The following is a 17,646-nucleotide window of genomic DNA, read 5'->3' as shown; positions in this document are numbered from 1 at the left end:
AGAGTCTGGGTCAACTAAAGTACTAGAATCTCTAGGCCAAAGCACTGAAAAGAAAAGCGCTCTAGAAGGTTAAGGGCCAGAAATCCACAAGGCGGATCCCCTACAAATCTTTGGCCAAGGTCTAGGCTGCACGTGCTCAGAAAGAAATGACCAAGCCTTTACAGAGAGCAGCTTTTCACGGCTGAGAGGACAACAGAGTGATCAGAGGTTAAGCAGTGCTGGTGAACACTGGAAGCTACAGGCCCCAAGCCAGAGTGAAGAGATCTGGCTAGCACTCCAGGCATCCAGCTAAGACTCCAGAAATGCTACTGCTTAGGAATAAGCACAGTGTACTAGAATAAGGCCTACCATATACTTATTTTACCACAGCCCAAAAGCAAGACCTAACAAAATCCATAGGGGAGATCGAATTCGGAGGCTGAATTCCACCAAGTTAGACATACCAGGAAAATACATTGGCCTTTCCACAGATCCAATCTAACAGATTATAAAAATCAAACCTATACAAGTTTAAAGAAATAAATCTGCCTATTAGAAAAAAAACCCAACACTGTTAATCCACAGAGAATTTCTACCACATAGAATCCTCAATATCCAGTGTAAAAACAAAATTTGCTAGATATACAAAGAAACCAAAAAAATAAGAACCATGGTCAATGAAAAAAAATAGTCAATAGAAACTTATCCTGAGATGTCCCAGATGTTGAAATTAGAAGACAGAGACTTTAAAGCAGCTACATTCAATTCAGTTTGAGGAACTGAACAAAAATATGATATGAATAACTTAACACACAAGGAATCTCATAAGAGAAATGAAAACTAGAAAAAGAGAAATGCATATTCCAGAAATGAAAAGCCAAATAATTTAAAGTTTAAAAATCCATTGGATGGGATTCACAACAGAATGAAGACAAGAGAAAAAAGGACAACGTTAGTGAACTTGAAGATAGATAAATAGAAATTATCAAATTTGAATATCAAAGAGTAAATATGTTGAAGGGAAATGGACCAGAGCCTCGGGGCCTTGTAGAACAACATGAAATGATTCTAACATCCATATAACTGGCATCTCAGAAAAAGAAGAAAAAAATAAAACTAGAAAAAACATTTGAAGAAATAATGGCCAGCATTTGTCCAAATTTCATCAAAAATATTAACTTATGAAGCTCAGGGACTATCAACGAGAATAAATAAAAAGAAAATCACACCTAGGTATATCATAGACAAACTACTGGAAACGAAGATAAAGAGAAAAATCTTGAAAGCAGCCAAAGGAGGGGAAAAATACGCATAACATACAGGGGGACAGAGACACAATGATGATTTAGACAAGAAAGACATAGAACCTTCTTGAAATAAACTGAAGAAGAGTTATAACTTTTCAAAAGGGATTTATTTCCTAATTCTGCTTTCCTAGTTATAGCCTTGGATTAATTCCAGACTTAGAACTCCGACCTATACCTCTTCCTCTAGGAAGTAAAATATAACGACATCAAGATTTTGTGGTTTTGGTCACTTGGAGATAAGATTCATTGTGGTTGGAATCCCTTAGTTCCTTCCTGATTAAATTTAGATGGAGAATATAACAAGTGTGTGTATGGGGCGGGGGTAGAAACTGAAAGACAGGCAGGAAAAAAAGTATAAACTAATATGATTAGTCAATTTTTTAAGTGATTCTAGCATCTTACAGATTAAGTTATTCATAGAAAATAAATCGCCTTATATGAGAAAGCAAAATTGATTATTTCCCAAATAAATATCACAAAAGGATTTTTTAAAAAACAATTTGCTATTTGTAGTCTTATATTGTCTTATATTAAGATAAAATAAAATCTAAAATGGAAAAAAATGAGAAAAGTCTAAAAAGAAGTTATACAAAGTCCAAAGAGTGAAACTGTATTCAAATCAAAAGTTACTAGAGTCCCATCTAAACTGTAAGATTTTTTTTTGTGAACATAATGATACAAATGTAATTTTTAAATTATGTATCTTCCTCAATTTAATTATATTTTTAAACACACCTAGGGAAAATGCTGTGAAGACTTTTACCCCTTTTTGGTTACCATAAGAAAAAAAAGAGAGATAATATAATTCATTAAAGTTTTGCCCATTTTAGATTTTTTTGTTTTCCAGCATCACTAACCGTTAACAGTTATATAAGTGAATACAAACCAAATGTTTTTATTTCATCAATATAAAATTCTTTATCCCAGAGAAAAATAAATTTCAGTGGGTTTAACATTCTAACAAAATTTCAGCCAGAGTATTGTTTTGCCTCAAACAGTGCTTCTCAACAGTTGTGCTATTGGCATTTGGGGCTAGATCACTCTTTGTGGAGGAAGGCTGTCCTGTACATTGCTGGATGTTTTACAGCATCCTGGCCTCATATCCCCCCAACCCAGTTGTGACAACCAAAAATGTCTCCAGACTTTGCCAAATGCTCTCTAGGGGGCAAAATCTTCCCTGGCTAAGAAGCACTGCCATAAACAGATGGGTCTTTTTTTCCCTCTAATTTTTTCATTTAAAAAGAGGGATGCTTGGCTTACAACTTACATTGAAAGCAACAATGTCTTTCTAATAGCTGATGCTAAATTTTGGAGAGAATTTTCTTCATTCAGTGAAAAAGTTCTCCAACTTTGGAGAATATTAGATTTTATTATGGGGTTGGATTTCAATTTTCTTTCTGTTTAGTTGGTAAGTTCGATTTTTGCTTTCCAATGTGGCAGACTTCATACTTTCTGGGATGTTTCATTCATCACTCACTCACCTAAGAACAGCAAATGTAAATCAGCTAAACAGAGCTGGACTGTTTTTATTAAAACAAATAGCAATTATTTCTAAGTCATTTGTCAGGAAAACAAGACACTTCCTTTCCCTAATTGATCTGGGACAGATTCATGAAATTTAAAAATAAAAAGACATCTTAGATCACAAGTAGTTCTTAACAAAACTCAAATTTTAGAAAATACAGAGCTTTTAAAATATGTCATATAAATCTAGACGTCTCTTTCATCAGTTTAAAAATGTCAGTAAATGTTAATAGCTATCTCTTTCTAAAATGGGACTGCTGATCAAGAGAAATGTGACATTTTATTGGTGCAATTACTTTTGCACCAATAGAAAATACTGTAACATCTGCAGGTTCTGAAGGTTCTGACATTTAATTAGGTAGAGCTGTAACCACAAACTTCATATAAGCAAAGGTACTGCTGAATTTCCTCCTCCCAAAGGAGAAAGAAAATTCCCAGAATCTGCTGTGTGTGTATGTGTGTGTGAATTTTTTTCCAGGAGAAAATACAGAATGGTAAAAATGTCAGAGTAAAAACTTGTATGCTCTGAGTCACAAACAAGTCCATTCCATTTGACTTACCTATATGATAAAGTCCAATCCAATCACTGGGGTCCACCTCCTCTTTAATGTCCCAGAAGATAATGAGGTTCTGGGCTTGCCCCAGCGTGTACTCATACATGCTGGCAGTTAAGCTGGAGCGGCTCTCGGAAGTCACCAGGTCGGTGTCGCTGTTGGCCCGCTGCAGGGTCATGTTCTCTGGCATCGAGCTCTGGGCGGCGAGGCTCTGGAGGTTCTCTGGGCTCAGTGTGTACCGCATCTGGGGATTCCGACGCCGCACAAAAAGCAGGTGCTCCCGAGCTGAACTAGCCATCCCGTCTGCCTCTCTGAGGTTGGCTGCCTACAAAGCTGCAAGAGACAGATAAACATAAAACATTAGTGCTACAACATGAAGAATTAGATTTAATCTTTCCAGACATAAAGCTGTAAGAAGTGTTTATTAAAGCCTGACCATGTAATAATATTCTGCTGTCAAAATAAAATCTATTATTCTACTGTCAACTGATGATGTCAGAAACAGCTTCTATAAAGTCACACAATGGCAAAGGCTGTCACATGCCTGTGACCCTCGATTTCACTTGGCACAGCTTTCTCCTAGCAATCAAGGAAGAAGGGATCCCTTTTAGGTCTATCCTTTCCCAAACACCCCAAGTTCAAACATGGTATCCTCTTCTTCTTTTCCATCCCCCCCCACACACATTTATTTACTTCTGCAATGAAATTTTAAAACAGCAAGACACATGCTAAATACAGTTGAAGTAAACCATTGAGTACAAGTTCACTCGCTCAGTTTTCCTAGCATAAGAATGTAACTCACTGAAATCTTTTCAGGAGCTTGCTCAAATGTCACCTCTTCACTTAAATGCAGTGGCCATCACATTTAAAACTGCAGCACCCCAGCATTCCCCATCCCTCCTTTCTTGCTTTATTTTTCTTTATAGCAATTTTGGTGATCTAATGTACCATACAATTTACTTATTTATTTGGTTATTGTCTACTTCTCCTGACAAGAATGTACATTTCACAAAGGCAGGGCTTGTTTTCTGTTATGTTGGCTACCTTACCCCCAGTGTCTACAACGGTGCCTGCTACACAGTACATGTTGATAAATATTTGTTAAATGAACAGATGCAGGAAAAGTGAGCATCTTTCTCCTAGATACTTCTTGACAGAACTTGTATCTCCAGCCCCTTTCCTGAGCCTGCCCCTTGCCATCCTGACTTTCTGGCTGGTCCACATTATTTGGGCCATCTGGATCACGATAAGCTATTTCCTTTGGCTCCCACTTGGCCTTCATCCAAAGGAACAGGGCCTTCCCTGTTGGAACTTAGCCCCTTGTTGGCTCACTGAGTCTAGTTCTAAAATACTTCCAGATATAGACAGAGACTCCAGGACCTCCGGTACTTTAACACAGTACAACTGAGGTTCTATCTGCCAGTGCTTTCCCTGTTTGCATTGGGTTTACATTATCTCACTCAGATCTCACCAGCTTTACACAGAATTGATCTGATTTTCTTCTATACCATCCCTTTCAGATCTACATAATCCCCTCATGCATTTATGGATTTAACATTTATTGTGCACTCTTAGTACCTGCCACCATCTTCATTATAACATGTTTCATTTCAAGGCAAACCCTATTGGGTCCTGGGAAGTCAGCATGAGTTTCCATTTAAAAAACAAAGTAACTTTGGGTGCAGTATTTACATGGCAGCTAACAACCTTGGCTACTGAGTCTGAGAGGAGGGCAAGGGAATGTAGTGTTTCCTAATTTCTCCCATCCCATTCAGTTCACAGACACTTTGGGTGAAGAGGACATACTTCTCTGCTAGGTTTATAGCACTTGCAAATGTATTTATTCAAGTAATTTCTGCCATAAAGTGGATATCATACTTTTAGCACACTATCTTTTGAATGCAAATAACTTGGACAAGAAATCCTTTGTGTAAAGGATAGAAATAAAAATGAACAGATAAGCTGATTTACTCAGCTCAATGGTTTTAAATCCCGTGTCTCTCTTCATAAAATTGGCACTTATTTTCTGTATGTGGTTTACGCTAATTCTGATACCATAAAAGAATCCATAATTATTAGAAAATCTCTAATCTATGAAGCTTAAAATACAGGTCAACTTCTGACAGTTTTCATGAAATTTCATTTTAGTGACTTTCAACAGGCCATTATTTCTTTATAAACTCAGTGACTCAAGCAGCACATCAGCTTCAGCAAGAACTATAAATAATTAACTCCCAACACATTGTATCTGAATAAAAAATGCAGGTTGTATATAACTAGACTACTTCCCTGAAAGAAATAGGCCACAACCCTTACGATTTAAAACTACAACAGAAGAACTACTGACAAGTATTCTGTTCTAAAAAAATGTGAAATAACATGTATGTACACCCACATTGCTGTTTTAAAATTATCTGTATTTAAGCAGAGAGATAAGTTAGCATAGCAGCTAAGAGAATAAGCTCTGAAGTCCAATTTCTGGATTTCGGTCATGTCTTTACTTTCGATCACTCTATGAACTTGGACAATTTATTTTAACTCTCTGTCCCTCTGTTTTCCCACCTATCCAGGAAGAATATAATAACATCTGTCTTATAGGATTTTGAAGAGAACTAAATACATCAGTACAGATAAAACACATCTAAAACAGTGTCTGGCATATAGTAAGTGCTTGGTCAAGTTTAGCTATTAATAATATTATATGGCTACATTCTACTTTAATTATATCAAGAACTGATTTTAATACTCCCATAATTCCCATCACCCCTTCTACTTAATCAGCATCTTCAGTACTTCAAAGCATAGCCCCTAACAGAAACAAAAGAGGCTCATAGGCAGTGAGGACCTCAGATATCTCAGAGCCCAAGCTTTAGCCCCATAATGCTGACAAGAGCCACTCCCTGGTCCTGTCAGGGGTGGGGGGCTAGGGGAAGGATAGCATTAAGAGAAATACCTAATGTAGATGACAGATTGATGGGTGCAGCAAACCACTATGGCTCGTGTATACCTATGTAACAAACCTGCATGTTCTGGACATGTACCCCAGAACTTAAAGTATTAAAAAAAAAATACTGTGCTTCTCCTACATGAAAAGCATTAAGGATACAAGAGAGCAAAAGTCAAAGTCCCTAGTTCAAAGAAGACTGCATTTCAAGAAAAGACATGCAATTAAGGGCCAAAAACTGAATACATCATACATAATATATTTTCAGTGAAAAAGCAAAAAGAGCTAGAAATGTGTGAATCTGCTAGTTTAATTGCACCTGCAAAAATGTATGAAGCATCTATTACTACATGTCTACCATAAAGCTGCAGTGTATGCTAAAAAGTAAAAAGAGTAAGATCTTGTTTTTTTCCATTTCTTTATTTTCTTTTCCTAACATAGCCCTTCCTGCCTGGGAACTTGGAATTTTAGGGGACAAGAGCAAATATTCATATATGAGAGAATTCAAGCTGGTATCAATGGCACCTTATATACGTGTATAATTTATCTTGACAAATATGTTGTGGGGACAATAAATGTTGCAGGGCCATCCAAAAGTGATAACAATGTATTTATAAAGTGCTTATCCTTTACCAAAGCACTTTCACATCAGGTATCTCGAGTGAGACCTCAGAATATTGTGAATTAAATCTGAGAGATAACATCATTATTTCTGTTTTCAGATGAGGAAATTGAGAAAGATCCGTGAAGCAAAAGGTTGGCTGAAGAAGACAGAAAACACTTGGTGGCAGAGGTGATATCTGGGAGAAATGCCAGATATAGTATGCACCTAAAGTAAAATAAATAAATTTAAAAAAATATTTAAAACTACCTTATATTGATGATGTCATTAAAATAATATAAGCAGAAAAAAAAAGAATGAGAAGAAAAAAAGAAATGCATGAAGAACATTCTAACTGGGAGCATGGATACGAAAAAGCTACCAAGGAAAAGTATTGGGGTGGGGAGAAAAAAAAAATGTAGAGTTTCCCCAGAAACCAGTGAAGATATTGAGAATCCTGCAAAAGAAACCAAGCACCAGCTGGGCATGGTGGCTCACGCCTGTTATTCCAGCATTTTGGGAGGCTGAGGTGGGTGGATCATCTGAGGTCAGGAGTTCAAGACCAGCCTGGCCAACATGGTGTAACCCCACCTCTATTAAAAATACAAAAATTAGCTGGGCGTGGTTGCATGTGCCTGTAATCCCAGCTACTTGGAGGCTGGGGCAAGAACATCGCTTGAACCCAGGAGACAGAAATTGCAGTGATCCGAGATTGTGCCACTGCACTCCAGCCTGGGCAACAGAGCAAGACTCCATCTCAGAAAAGAAAAAAAGAAAGAAAGAAACCAAGCACCAGCCATAGAGGGGATGGGCCCTCACAGTGCCCACTGACAAATGCAAGCCCCAGGGTGACAAAGAAGATTCTGAGGTTCCATGAGGTTATACCCACCCAGTGTTACAAACCTGATGAGTAGGTCACACTCTTAAAAACAAAGTTAAGGCAAGACAGAGAAAAATGAGAGAGAGAGAGAGAACTTCAAAGTCAAGGAAGGACAGACTCCAAGAACAGTGTCAAATGCTGCAGGAAAAGACTGAGAAGTGGGGGAAATTGGTGGCCAAAAGAGTTAACAAGGAATGGTAAAAGTGGGGTAAAGAATTCAAGCTCTTCCTCAAAAGGCTAGATGGCAAAGAGAAGGAGGCATGTGGACAGGGCGCAACGGATTGAGACAGAGTTGAGTGTGTTTGCTTTGCCATTCCTTGCTTTTATGTTTTATTTTGTTTTTAGGATGAGAGAGATTCTGCATGTTCCTAATACTTGCACAGGAACTAAGAAAATAGGAAATACTTGCTGAATGAATGAAAACTGAGAGAAAGGGGCCAGTAAAGAGGAGACGATGAAGAGAGGAGACATAGGACAGAGCATGGCTACCAGGCCGAACAAAAGCTGGAATACACAGGACAGGTGGAGAATTAGTCTAAACCAGCACTGTCCAGTTGAAATATAACACAACACATGGGTGTAATTTAAAATTTTCTAGTAATCACATTTTAAAAACATAAAACAGATGAAAATTTTAATAACATTTTATTTAACTCAATATATCCAAACTTATTGTTTCAACATTAATATAAACAGTTACTAATGGGTTTTTTCTTGTTTTAAATGCTAAGGCTTTTAAATCCAGTGTGAATTTTACACTTAAAAAACATTTCGGTTAAAACTAATCACATCTCAAGTGCTCCCAGCCACATACTGGACTGGGCAGTACAGATCTAAACCATGGAAGTGCCCCCACTTCCTTTTCAACTCTATGCAATCAGAAAGGCCCTGGAGGTAGCTAAGAGGAAGACACCATTGAACTAGCTGACGGTGATGTGTTAATAACCGAGAATTCCTTAATCCTTCCAAGGGTTCTTTCATTACACTTTAGCACAAAGATACTTTTTGAGCCAAATCTCTAATAGGAATCACTGTGCAATCCTGTTGTATGAAGACATCCAGTCCAGGGAGCAGAGGATTTTCTGGAGATAGGCTTGCGGATGGAGAGGTTGACAAGTCTCAGAAACTTTTTAGATCTCTTTTTGCTTCTTCTCTTCTACGCTGAAACTGTATAGTCTTCAAAAGGAGAACAGTGCCCCATAGGTGCTTGTGCATCAGGGGAGGAGATGAAGTGGGGAAGGGATGGAGGTTTTCTACATATTCCTTTAAGAAATTCTCATATGATACAAACTTTTCCTAAGGATTTTCAAATATATACAGGTTATTTGTAAGTCAGCACATAAATCAATAGCTGTATATATTTAAACTTCACTAAGCCTCAATTTATTTATCTATTAAATGGAAGTAATTTTAATGTACCATGCAAGGTTGTTGTAAGAATTGAAATACTGTGGGTGAAAGTGTTCAATAAAAAGTAGCTATGGTTATTTTAGTAGGCAAACATTATAACTATTGAATTAATTAATGCATTATTTAGTCTAGGGTAACTATTTATGCCTAAGAGCCTGGAGAGAGGAACGCCAGGATTTGGAAGACAGTGAACAGAAAACAAATGCTGAAGACCAACTTAACACATTAAGAACCACTAGAAGTTCTGCCTAGTCTGGTATATTTAGAAAAAAAGAAAACGCCGGGCGCGGTGGCTCACACCTGTAATCCCAGCACTTTGGGAGGCCGAGGCGGATGGATCACAAGATCAAAAGATCGAGACCATCCTGGTCAACATGGTGAAACCCCGTCTCTACTAAAAATTCAAAAAATTAGCTGGGCATGGTGGCGCATGCCTGTAATCCCAGCTACTCAGGAGGCTGAGGCAGGAGAATTGCCTGAACCCAGGAGGCAGAGGTTGCAGTGAGCCGAGATCGCGCCATTGCACTCCAGCCTGGGTAACAAGAGCGAAACTCCGTCTCGGAAAAAAAAAAAAAGAAAAAAAGAAAACATCCATCCTTCCCCTGCCTCCACCTATTCCCATGGCTTCTGTTTCCAAAGCTCAGAAATCAGACACATTAGGTTATACAGGCCTTTGAGTTCTAGTTTAAGAACTCAACTGTAGCTTTTACATAACTGTTTCTGCATTAAAAAGTAATGACAATTTCCAAACAACCCCCTTAGAAAAAAATTCCAGATCCCACCACCCACAAGCCAGAGACTGGACAGTGTAAGATGTAAGAGACAGGAGATGAGAATTTAAGAAGCTTGGGCACAAAACTTGAAGTAGTCCTGTTGGAACCTGATCAAGAGTGGGAGCCATTCCAGGGTCTTGAGAAGAGAGGCAAAAATAGGAAAGGGAAGTCTGAGGAAACATAATCTGAGAGTTTATGAAGGGCTGATTATTATAGGAAGAAAACAGAGGTGGGGAAACCAGTGAGAAGCTGATTAGTCAACGAACCCAGTGCTGTTTGCAGAAGATGGATTTTAGTGACATGAAAAGGAAATATCAATCAGAAATATTTCAAAGGAAGAACCCATAGACATGATGACAGACTGGATATAGGCGATAAAAGTGAGGGTGAAACTAGGACTAAATTCTGGGTTTTCAATCTAAGTGACAACAGAATCCCAGAAACATTGACAGGGCTGAGAAAATCAAAACCATTTCAGGTGAGATGGAAGTAAAGGCAATATATCCAAGTAAATATGACTCTTATGAGGGTGGGTCCAAATTTCTATTATGAGGCCAGGGATAAAACAAACATTCAAATGCTAGTCTCTCCTCAATTATTATTTAGTATTAATTAAAATTTAAAATTAAATTAAAATTAGTATTAATTAAAATTGAATATGCCAGTATATCCCTAAAAGTCTTATTTCAGGGTTTACAAGCCTTATTTAAAGGCTTTACTTTATATAACCTAGGTAAACTGGAAAGGAAGTAAATCAATGGTTTTATTTAGATTACAACAGGAAACTATTATCTTCTAACTGCTTTGGAAACCTTAATTTTTCCTTTACAGGAAATGTAATACATTTTTTAGAGTTCATGTTTTGATAGTAAATAAGTATTGTGCAAAAATTAATTTGCAAAGTCACATAAAAATGAAAAAAGCACTCTAAATTTTATACCTAAAATTTGAGTCATAACTACCTTATTCAATGCAATATTCTCATATGGGAAAATCAGTATTAATAACAGAGAATGGCTGCTGCACATTTTCTAATACTGAAACCTAAGAACTCTTAATTTGCTTCTTGGCTTCACATCTACGCCTTCTGCAATAAAAAAGACATTTTCTTCAGAAAATTATCCGCGTTCTTTTAAAAAGCTTTAGAAAATAAAGCTAACGGTAAGGAAGACAGGTTAATATTCACCATACATATTAAGCAGAAAACTGGTCCTTTAAAGCTCCTTAGATAACCCATCCCTCCCAGGGTGACTCTGTGCTGCAGCTATATGTCCCTTTCCCAGTGGACACAATTTAACATTATGTAGCACTCCTTAAAAAACAAACAAACAAACAAAAAACCCTCCTTCTTCTAATTATGATTAGTTCTGGATTCTGCTGCTCTCCCAGATAAAAGACATTCTAATTATGATAAGGTCTGGATTCTGCTGCTCTCCCAGATAAAAGACATCTGCTCTAAACAACTGAAAACAAAATCACTTTTCTTCCAGAGGTCGAGAGATTTAATTACTAAGCAAATCACAAAATGCCATAGTACACAACTTCAGTTCCAAACCCAGCAGATTTTGTTCAGAAGTTACAGACTGTAGCAGATGACATATACATTAAGCAAGTATTTTTTATTTAAAATAGTTTTGCTAAAGAATCTGGAGGTGAATGTCAATTTACTAAACCTCACCTGAAGGGCAGGTACTAGAAAACATTTCAGAGGATTTTTATAGAATTTAAGAAATGCATCCTAGGATTCTAACTTCTTATAGTTGGCATTGATAAACAAAACCAAAATAATTAAAAAACAAACTTGCTTAACCCTTCAAATTCCAAAAAACACTACCCCGCTCCCCCGCCGCCACACACATATCTGTTCGACTATACTATGCTTCAAACTCCAAGTGATTTTTTTAAACTATTTAAATAAGGAAAATCAAGAGGGGAAAACTACATTTAGAGTCAAGACATAATTGGCCCGCAATAAGTAGAGATGTGAGAACTCTAGGAAAAGAAAGCAGTAACCCATTCCCAGCAAGGCCAGTTGGCATTTGAGATGAAGAAAGCCATCACCAAATCTTCTACCAAAGCTCCCTCCCCAGTGGACTTCCCCTGTGTGTAGTAAGAGAGAGCATTTACAGAACCATTCAGTATAAATGAACATTCAGATAAACTCAGTGTTTGTCATAATCATATCTTGATGCTTAGCTTACTCAGCAAGAGTATGCTAATAAAATGATTAGGAAAACCAGAAAAAGTCCTTCTACACAACCTGCTAGGAAATGAGAATGCAACAGAGAACCTGGGGTAACTGGAGCTGCCCCTCACTTCCTCTTTCCAGGTGGAAAAGAATCAGAAAATGGAATTTATCCTCCAGGCTGCTGCCCTTTAGGAAAATCCTGTTGTCCCCACAATTTAACTAAAGAATATGTTATAATCCACAACATAAAAATTGCCCACCTGTAAATTTAGAAAAGGGATGTACACAAATATAATTTTAAGTTCCACAAAAAAAATTGTTAAAGACTGAGTTCATGAGTGCTTTCGAGATGTTGGTTTAGCTTTAAATCACTAAATACACAACTAGATTAAAAAGAGAAAATCATTCATATTTATCTCTTTTTAGTTCTTCTTTTTTATTGTACTTTAGGTTCTGGGGTACATGTGCAGATCATGCAGGATTGTTGCATAAGTACACACATGGCAATGTGGTTTGCTGCCTCCATCCCCCTGTCACCTACAACTGGCATTTCTCCCCATGTTATCCCTCCCCAACCTCCCCACCCACCTCTGCTGTCCCTCCCTTGGCCCCTCCAACAGACCCCAGTGTGTGATGCTCCCCTCCCTGTGTCCCTGTGTTCTCATTGTTCAACACCCGCCTATGAGCAGAGAACATGTGGTGTTTGATTTTCTGTTCTTGTGTCAGTTTGCTGAGAATGATGGTTTCCAGATTCATCTATGTCCCTACAAAGGACATGAACTCAACATTTTTTATGGCTGCATAATATTCCATGGTGTATATGTGCCACATTTTCCTTGTCCAGTCTATCATTGATGGGTTTAGCTCTTTAAACTTAGTGAGATTTTAAATTCAATTATTTAATTAAAGCCTTCTTTGCAGGTATGAGTAGATATTTTACAAACAATTTAAATCAATAAGTATATATCAAAAAACACATTTTTAAAAAGGAGATATAATTTTTGTTCACTAAAATGTCACCTTTGAAAAACAACAGTACTCAAGTGAGATAGAAAACTCCTTTGTTGCTGAGAGTTTAGTTTTATAAAGCTTTCTTGGGCCTTAGGTATGTTCACACCCTTAGGCACAGTGATTCATTTCTTCTTTTCTTGGGGCTCTACCCCAAGAAAAGAAGGAAAGGTGCCACTACAGAATTATTAAAAGATGCTCACCATAACATTGTTCAAAATAGACAACAAATTAAAAACAAAACAAATATCTAACAATGGAGAAATATTTACATTGTGGCCTATCTACCTTATAGACTTATGAAGCCATTTAAAATATATTTTTTAAGATTCGACATGGGAATTTGTTCATGCTATAAGGTTAAGTATTATCAAATACTGTTACATATACAACATAATTAAACTGTGTTAATAACACACATAGAAAAAAGAATACGCTTTTTCAATTGTTACAGATAGTGGGATTACCATTGTTTTTACCTCTTGATACTCAATTTTTGAATTTTTCTACAAATAAGATATGTAATAATGTTATTTAAAATAGACCTCTGATATGAAAGGATGGTTCCTACTATTTATTTAATACAATAAAGAGTTATCTCTGAGAGCTCCTTTGTTGCAAGGAACAGAAGCCCCCTCTGATAAACTGAAATAGAAAGGAAATTTACTAGAAAGATAACTGGGTAGTCCACAGAATCAAAATAAGAAAAAAGAGGCCGGGCGCGGTGGTTCACGCCTGTAATCCCAGCACTTGGGGAGGCCGAGGCGGGTGGATCACAAGATCAAGAGATCGAGATCATCCCGGTCAACATGGTGAAACCCCGTCTCTACTAAAAATACAAAAAATTAGCTGGGCACGGTGGCGCGTGCCTGTAATCCCAGCTACTCAGGAAGCAGAGGCAGGAGAATTACCTGAACCCAGGAGGCGGAGGTTGCGGTGAGCTGAGATCGCACCATTGCACTCCAGCCCGGGTAACAAGAGCGAAACTCGTCTCAAAAAAAAAAAAAAAAAAAAAAAAAAAAAAGAATGAGCCAAAGATACTCTTGGGTAACAGCAGCCACCAGGATCAATCCACCTAAACATCCGTCCTTTCTCCGTGACGTTGCTCAGGACTGACTGGTGAGGGACGGAATCCTATGGACCTACAGAGAAGGGGGGACGGCATCTGGATGGGCAATTCTACTAAAACTGAAGGCAGCTGGGGAGAAGTGATTCCTCAAAAAGAATTAAATTAGTGAAAATGAAGGTTTGCTGTTACTAGGTGAATAAAAAATGAATGCTGGGTAAAAATAAAAGAAAAGAAACACTAACAAAATACCAGTGCCATATCACAGACTCGAGAGAAGAATATAGAATAGCAAATATGAGAAGAATGAGTGCAACATCTCTTTCTCATTTATCTCAATACAGGTTAGACTGTGATGAGCCCCCACTGAAATTATATTTATTGGCAGAGGTATCAGGTTTTTTTTGTTTGTTTTTTGTTTGTTTTTTTGAGACGGAGTTTCGCTCTTGTTACCCAGGCTGGAGTGCAATGGCACTATCTCGGCTCACCGCAACCTCCGCCTCCTGGGTTCAGGCAATTCTCCTGCCTCAGCCTCCCGAGTAGCTGGAACTACAGGCATGCGCCACCAAGGTATCAGTTTTTTAAAACATTAACCTATACTTTAAAAATGCTAGTCAGTTAAAAAGAGCAAAACTTCATTTCAAGAATCATTTTTAAATGTTATGCCAGATTAGGAAAATGAAAACCAAAACTTCATATTTTTTCACTACCTTTTAAAAACTCCTACCTATTTTTCAGTACACATACATGAAGTCATAGTCTGTCCAAGTGTCAAAAAAGAAGAAAAGAAAACAGGAAAAACCCTTTGCTTTTATATCAACCACTTTTGGTGGTTTGCTCGTCTATTAACAAATACTAGCCAGACACTGTGGCTCACGCCTGTAATCCCAGCACTTTGGGAGGCTGAGGCGGACAGACTGCCTGAGTTCAGAAGTTTGAGACCAGCCTGGGAAACGTGGAAAAACCCTGTCTCTACAAAAAATACAAAAATTAGCTGGGCATGGTGGTATGCGCCCATAGTCCCAACTGCTTGGAAGGCTGTGGCGGGAGTATTGCTTGAGCCTGAGAGGCAGTAGTGGCAGTGAGCTGAGATGACACCATTACACTGCAGCCTGGGTGACAGGGTGAGAACCTGTCACAAAAACAGAAACAAAAACAATTATTGATGGTTTATGTGGGAGAGGTGGAATCATTTCCTCTAACGTTCATTCCTTTTGAAAGATACAAAACTTTTACTCCTGTGCAACCTTAAGGGGAAGGTATCTTTTTTCTTTTGAGTGGAATACATCTCAAAACATTACCTGTAGCTAAAGTTGGTAAACTATTGGTAAGTGAAATTCAAATGTTTAAAAATTCCACATTACTTTGTGGTGGTTTAAGCACATTAGGTGGGAAAGTCTTCCTTGCAAAGCAAATCACAAAACTTAAGCTCCTAATTACTGATTAGTAAAAGCTTCCAGAAAAGAAGACCAACTGTATTTAAATATAATTGTTTGTTCCATAAAACATCAGAGGTCATAACTATAAATTCTAGCAATTCTATCATGCAGTCTATACCCCACAGAGTACATTTTTTAAACCTTAATGCTTCTCTCTTTCACTCCCAGTGCCACAACAGCACTAAGCCAAGTTTATATCATTTAATACTCAGATCACTACTTCTTAAAAGACCTCTCTGGTCCTTATGTTTTCCCCAGCCAATCTATCCACTCTCTCCCTACAGCACTTTTTCAATGCCAACCCTTCCAATCAAGTAAATGACATAATTAAAAAGCCATGATGAAAGTGAACAAAGGAACAGGGAAGTTTGGTGAGGGTGAATAGGGAAGGCCTCTCACAAGTAGTGACATTAAGGCTGATTAGGCTGAGATCTGAAGTTGGCAAATTGTTGCGTCGTCCAGTTGTGTGACAAGGAAAGCATAGATTTCAGTGGTAGCTCTGAAGGTCAGGGAGGAGAGCAGAGGGTGGATTTTCCCCCTGGATTTCTTTATAATTCCCTGAATAAACCCAAAGTTCCATGCAAACTTTCTCCATGCAAATTCATCTATTCTGTTACCCCTGCAAATGTTTAGCAAGTCCAGCAGTGCCCATGCAATTCTTTCCACCTACTCCACCTTCAAGATCTAAAGACCACTCTCTTTTTAGAGACCACCCAGCCAGAAGGCAACATTCCTACTAGTGAATTCCACTTGCCTTTTTTATATTATTCTTATCGTTTATACTTCACAATGCCTCAATATTCTAATTATGAAGATTCACGTCTTCTCTTGCCAGGCTATAAGCTTTTTAAAGACAAATTACTGTTTCTCTTACACAAATAGTGTTTCTTTTTCAAATGCCACCAGTGAGAAAATGACAATGCAAAAGGACAAAGTAAATAGTATGAATAAATCTTCCCCCCCACCCCAAACTTGGAGTTTATTTTTGAGTTTCAAAGATAGATCCATCACAGAAAAATGCCAGTGTTAACAGCATCTCCCTTCACTTGTGTAATTAGCACTCTTGGCTTTTTTTAACTTTATGTTAGGTTCAGGGGTACATGTGCAGGTTTCTTATATAGTTAAATTGTGTGTCAATAGAATTAGCCACATTGGCCATCTAAAAAGGATTTTTTGAGCAAAGTGCCTACTATGTGCTAAAAAGTATAAAATAAGGCTTTTACTACAGCATAGAAAAAAAAATAAAAGTCAAGCTACATGAAAGAAATAGAAAGCAATTGCCTTCTGTACTATATAATGAATAAGTGAAAAAGGCAGTAAGAGAGCTCCTTATCGGGCATGATGAGCAGGGGCTAAAGAAAAGTCTAATGAGAAAATTGAGCTGGATGCTGAAAGATATGAAGGGGCCATGAAATACGGTGTGCATTCTAGGCCATACTAGAATACAATTTAAAAATGCGGCATGCATTCTAGGCCATGCAATACAACTAAAAATTAAAAGATAGATAGGAGTTAGTTTTCACCGCCTTTACTCTATCCAAGCCACTATCATCTCTCCTCTAAATTAATAGCCTCCTTCCCCACTTCCATTCTTGATTTCTTCTTGTATATTCTCAATATGACAGAGTGACCCTGTTCAAATGTTAGTCAGATCATTTTGGTTCTCTACCAAAAATCCTCCAATAACCCCTATCTCATGCAGAAAAAAAGCCAAAACCCTTACGGTGGTCTAGAAAGCCCCACATGATCTGGCCGCTAGTCCTCTCTGATCTCATCTTCTGCTACTACCTTCCATGTTCATACCACTCCAGTTCCACTGCTGCTCCTAGAATGTTCCAGCCACTCTCTACCACAGGGCCTTTGCATATGCTATTCCCTCTGCCCTTCTCTTCAATATGTACATGGCTTATTTTGTTATTTCTTTCATGTTTTTACCAAATGGCAGCCTCTCAGCGGGACCTTCCCTGACTACC

General features: G+C 37.8%; 1 protein-coding gene across 5 annotated transcripts in view; it reads right to left on the bottom strand.

Moving 5' to 3' along the window:
* The window catches only part of HECW2 (HECT, C2 and WW domain containing E3 ubiquitin protein ligase 2), a 392,336-nt gene that overhangs the window by 227,165 nt on the left and 147,525 nt on the right, over nucleotides 1–17,646 (bottom strand). For all 5 annotated transcript variants that reach the window (XM_012454051.3, XM_012454049.3, XM_064373220.1 and 2 more), the window contains exon 2: nucleotides 3,371–3,697. In XM_012454051.3, coding sequence (XP_012309474.2) covers nucleotides 3,371–3,662 — 292 coding nt within the window. In that variant the 5' untranslated portion in view covers nucleotides 3,663–3,697. The remainder of the gene's footprint in view (nucleotides 1–3,370; nucleotides 3,698–17,646) is intronic.

This window comes from Aotus nancymaae, unplaced genomic scaffold, assembly GCF_030222135.1.
Source record: "Aotus nancymaae isolate 86718 unplaced genomic scaffold, 86718_ANA_hifiasm-v0.15.2.pri h1tg000008l, whole genome shotgun sequence".
Taxonomy (NCBI): domain Eukaryota; kingdom Metazoa; phylum Chordata; class Mammalia; order Primates; family Aotidae; genus Aotus; species Aotus nancymaae.
The sequence above is the reverse complement of the archived record's forward strand: the minus strand, read 5'-3'. Positions and strand labels throughout refer to the sequence as shown.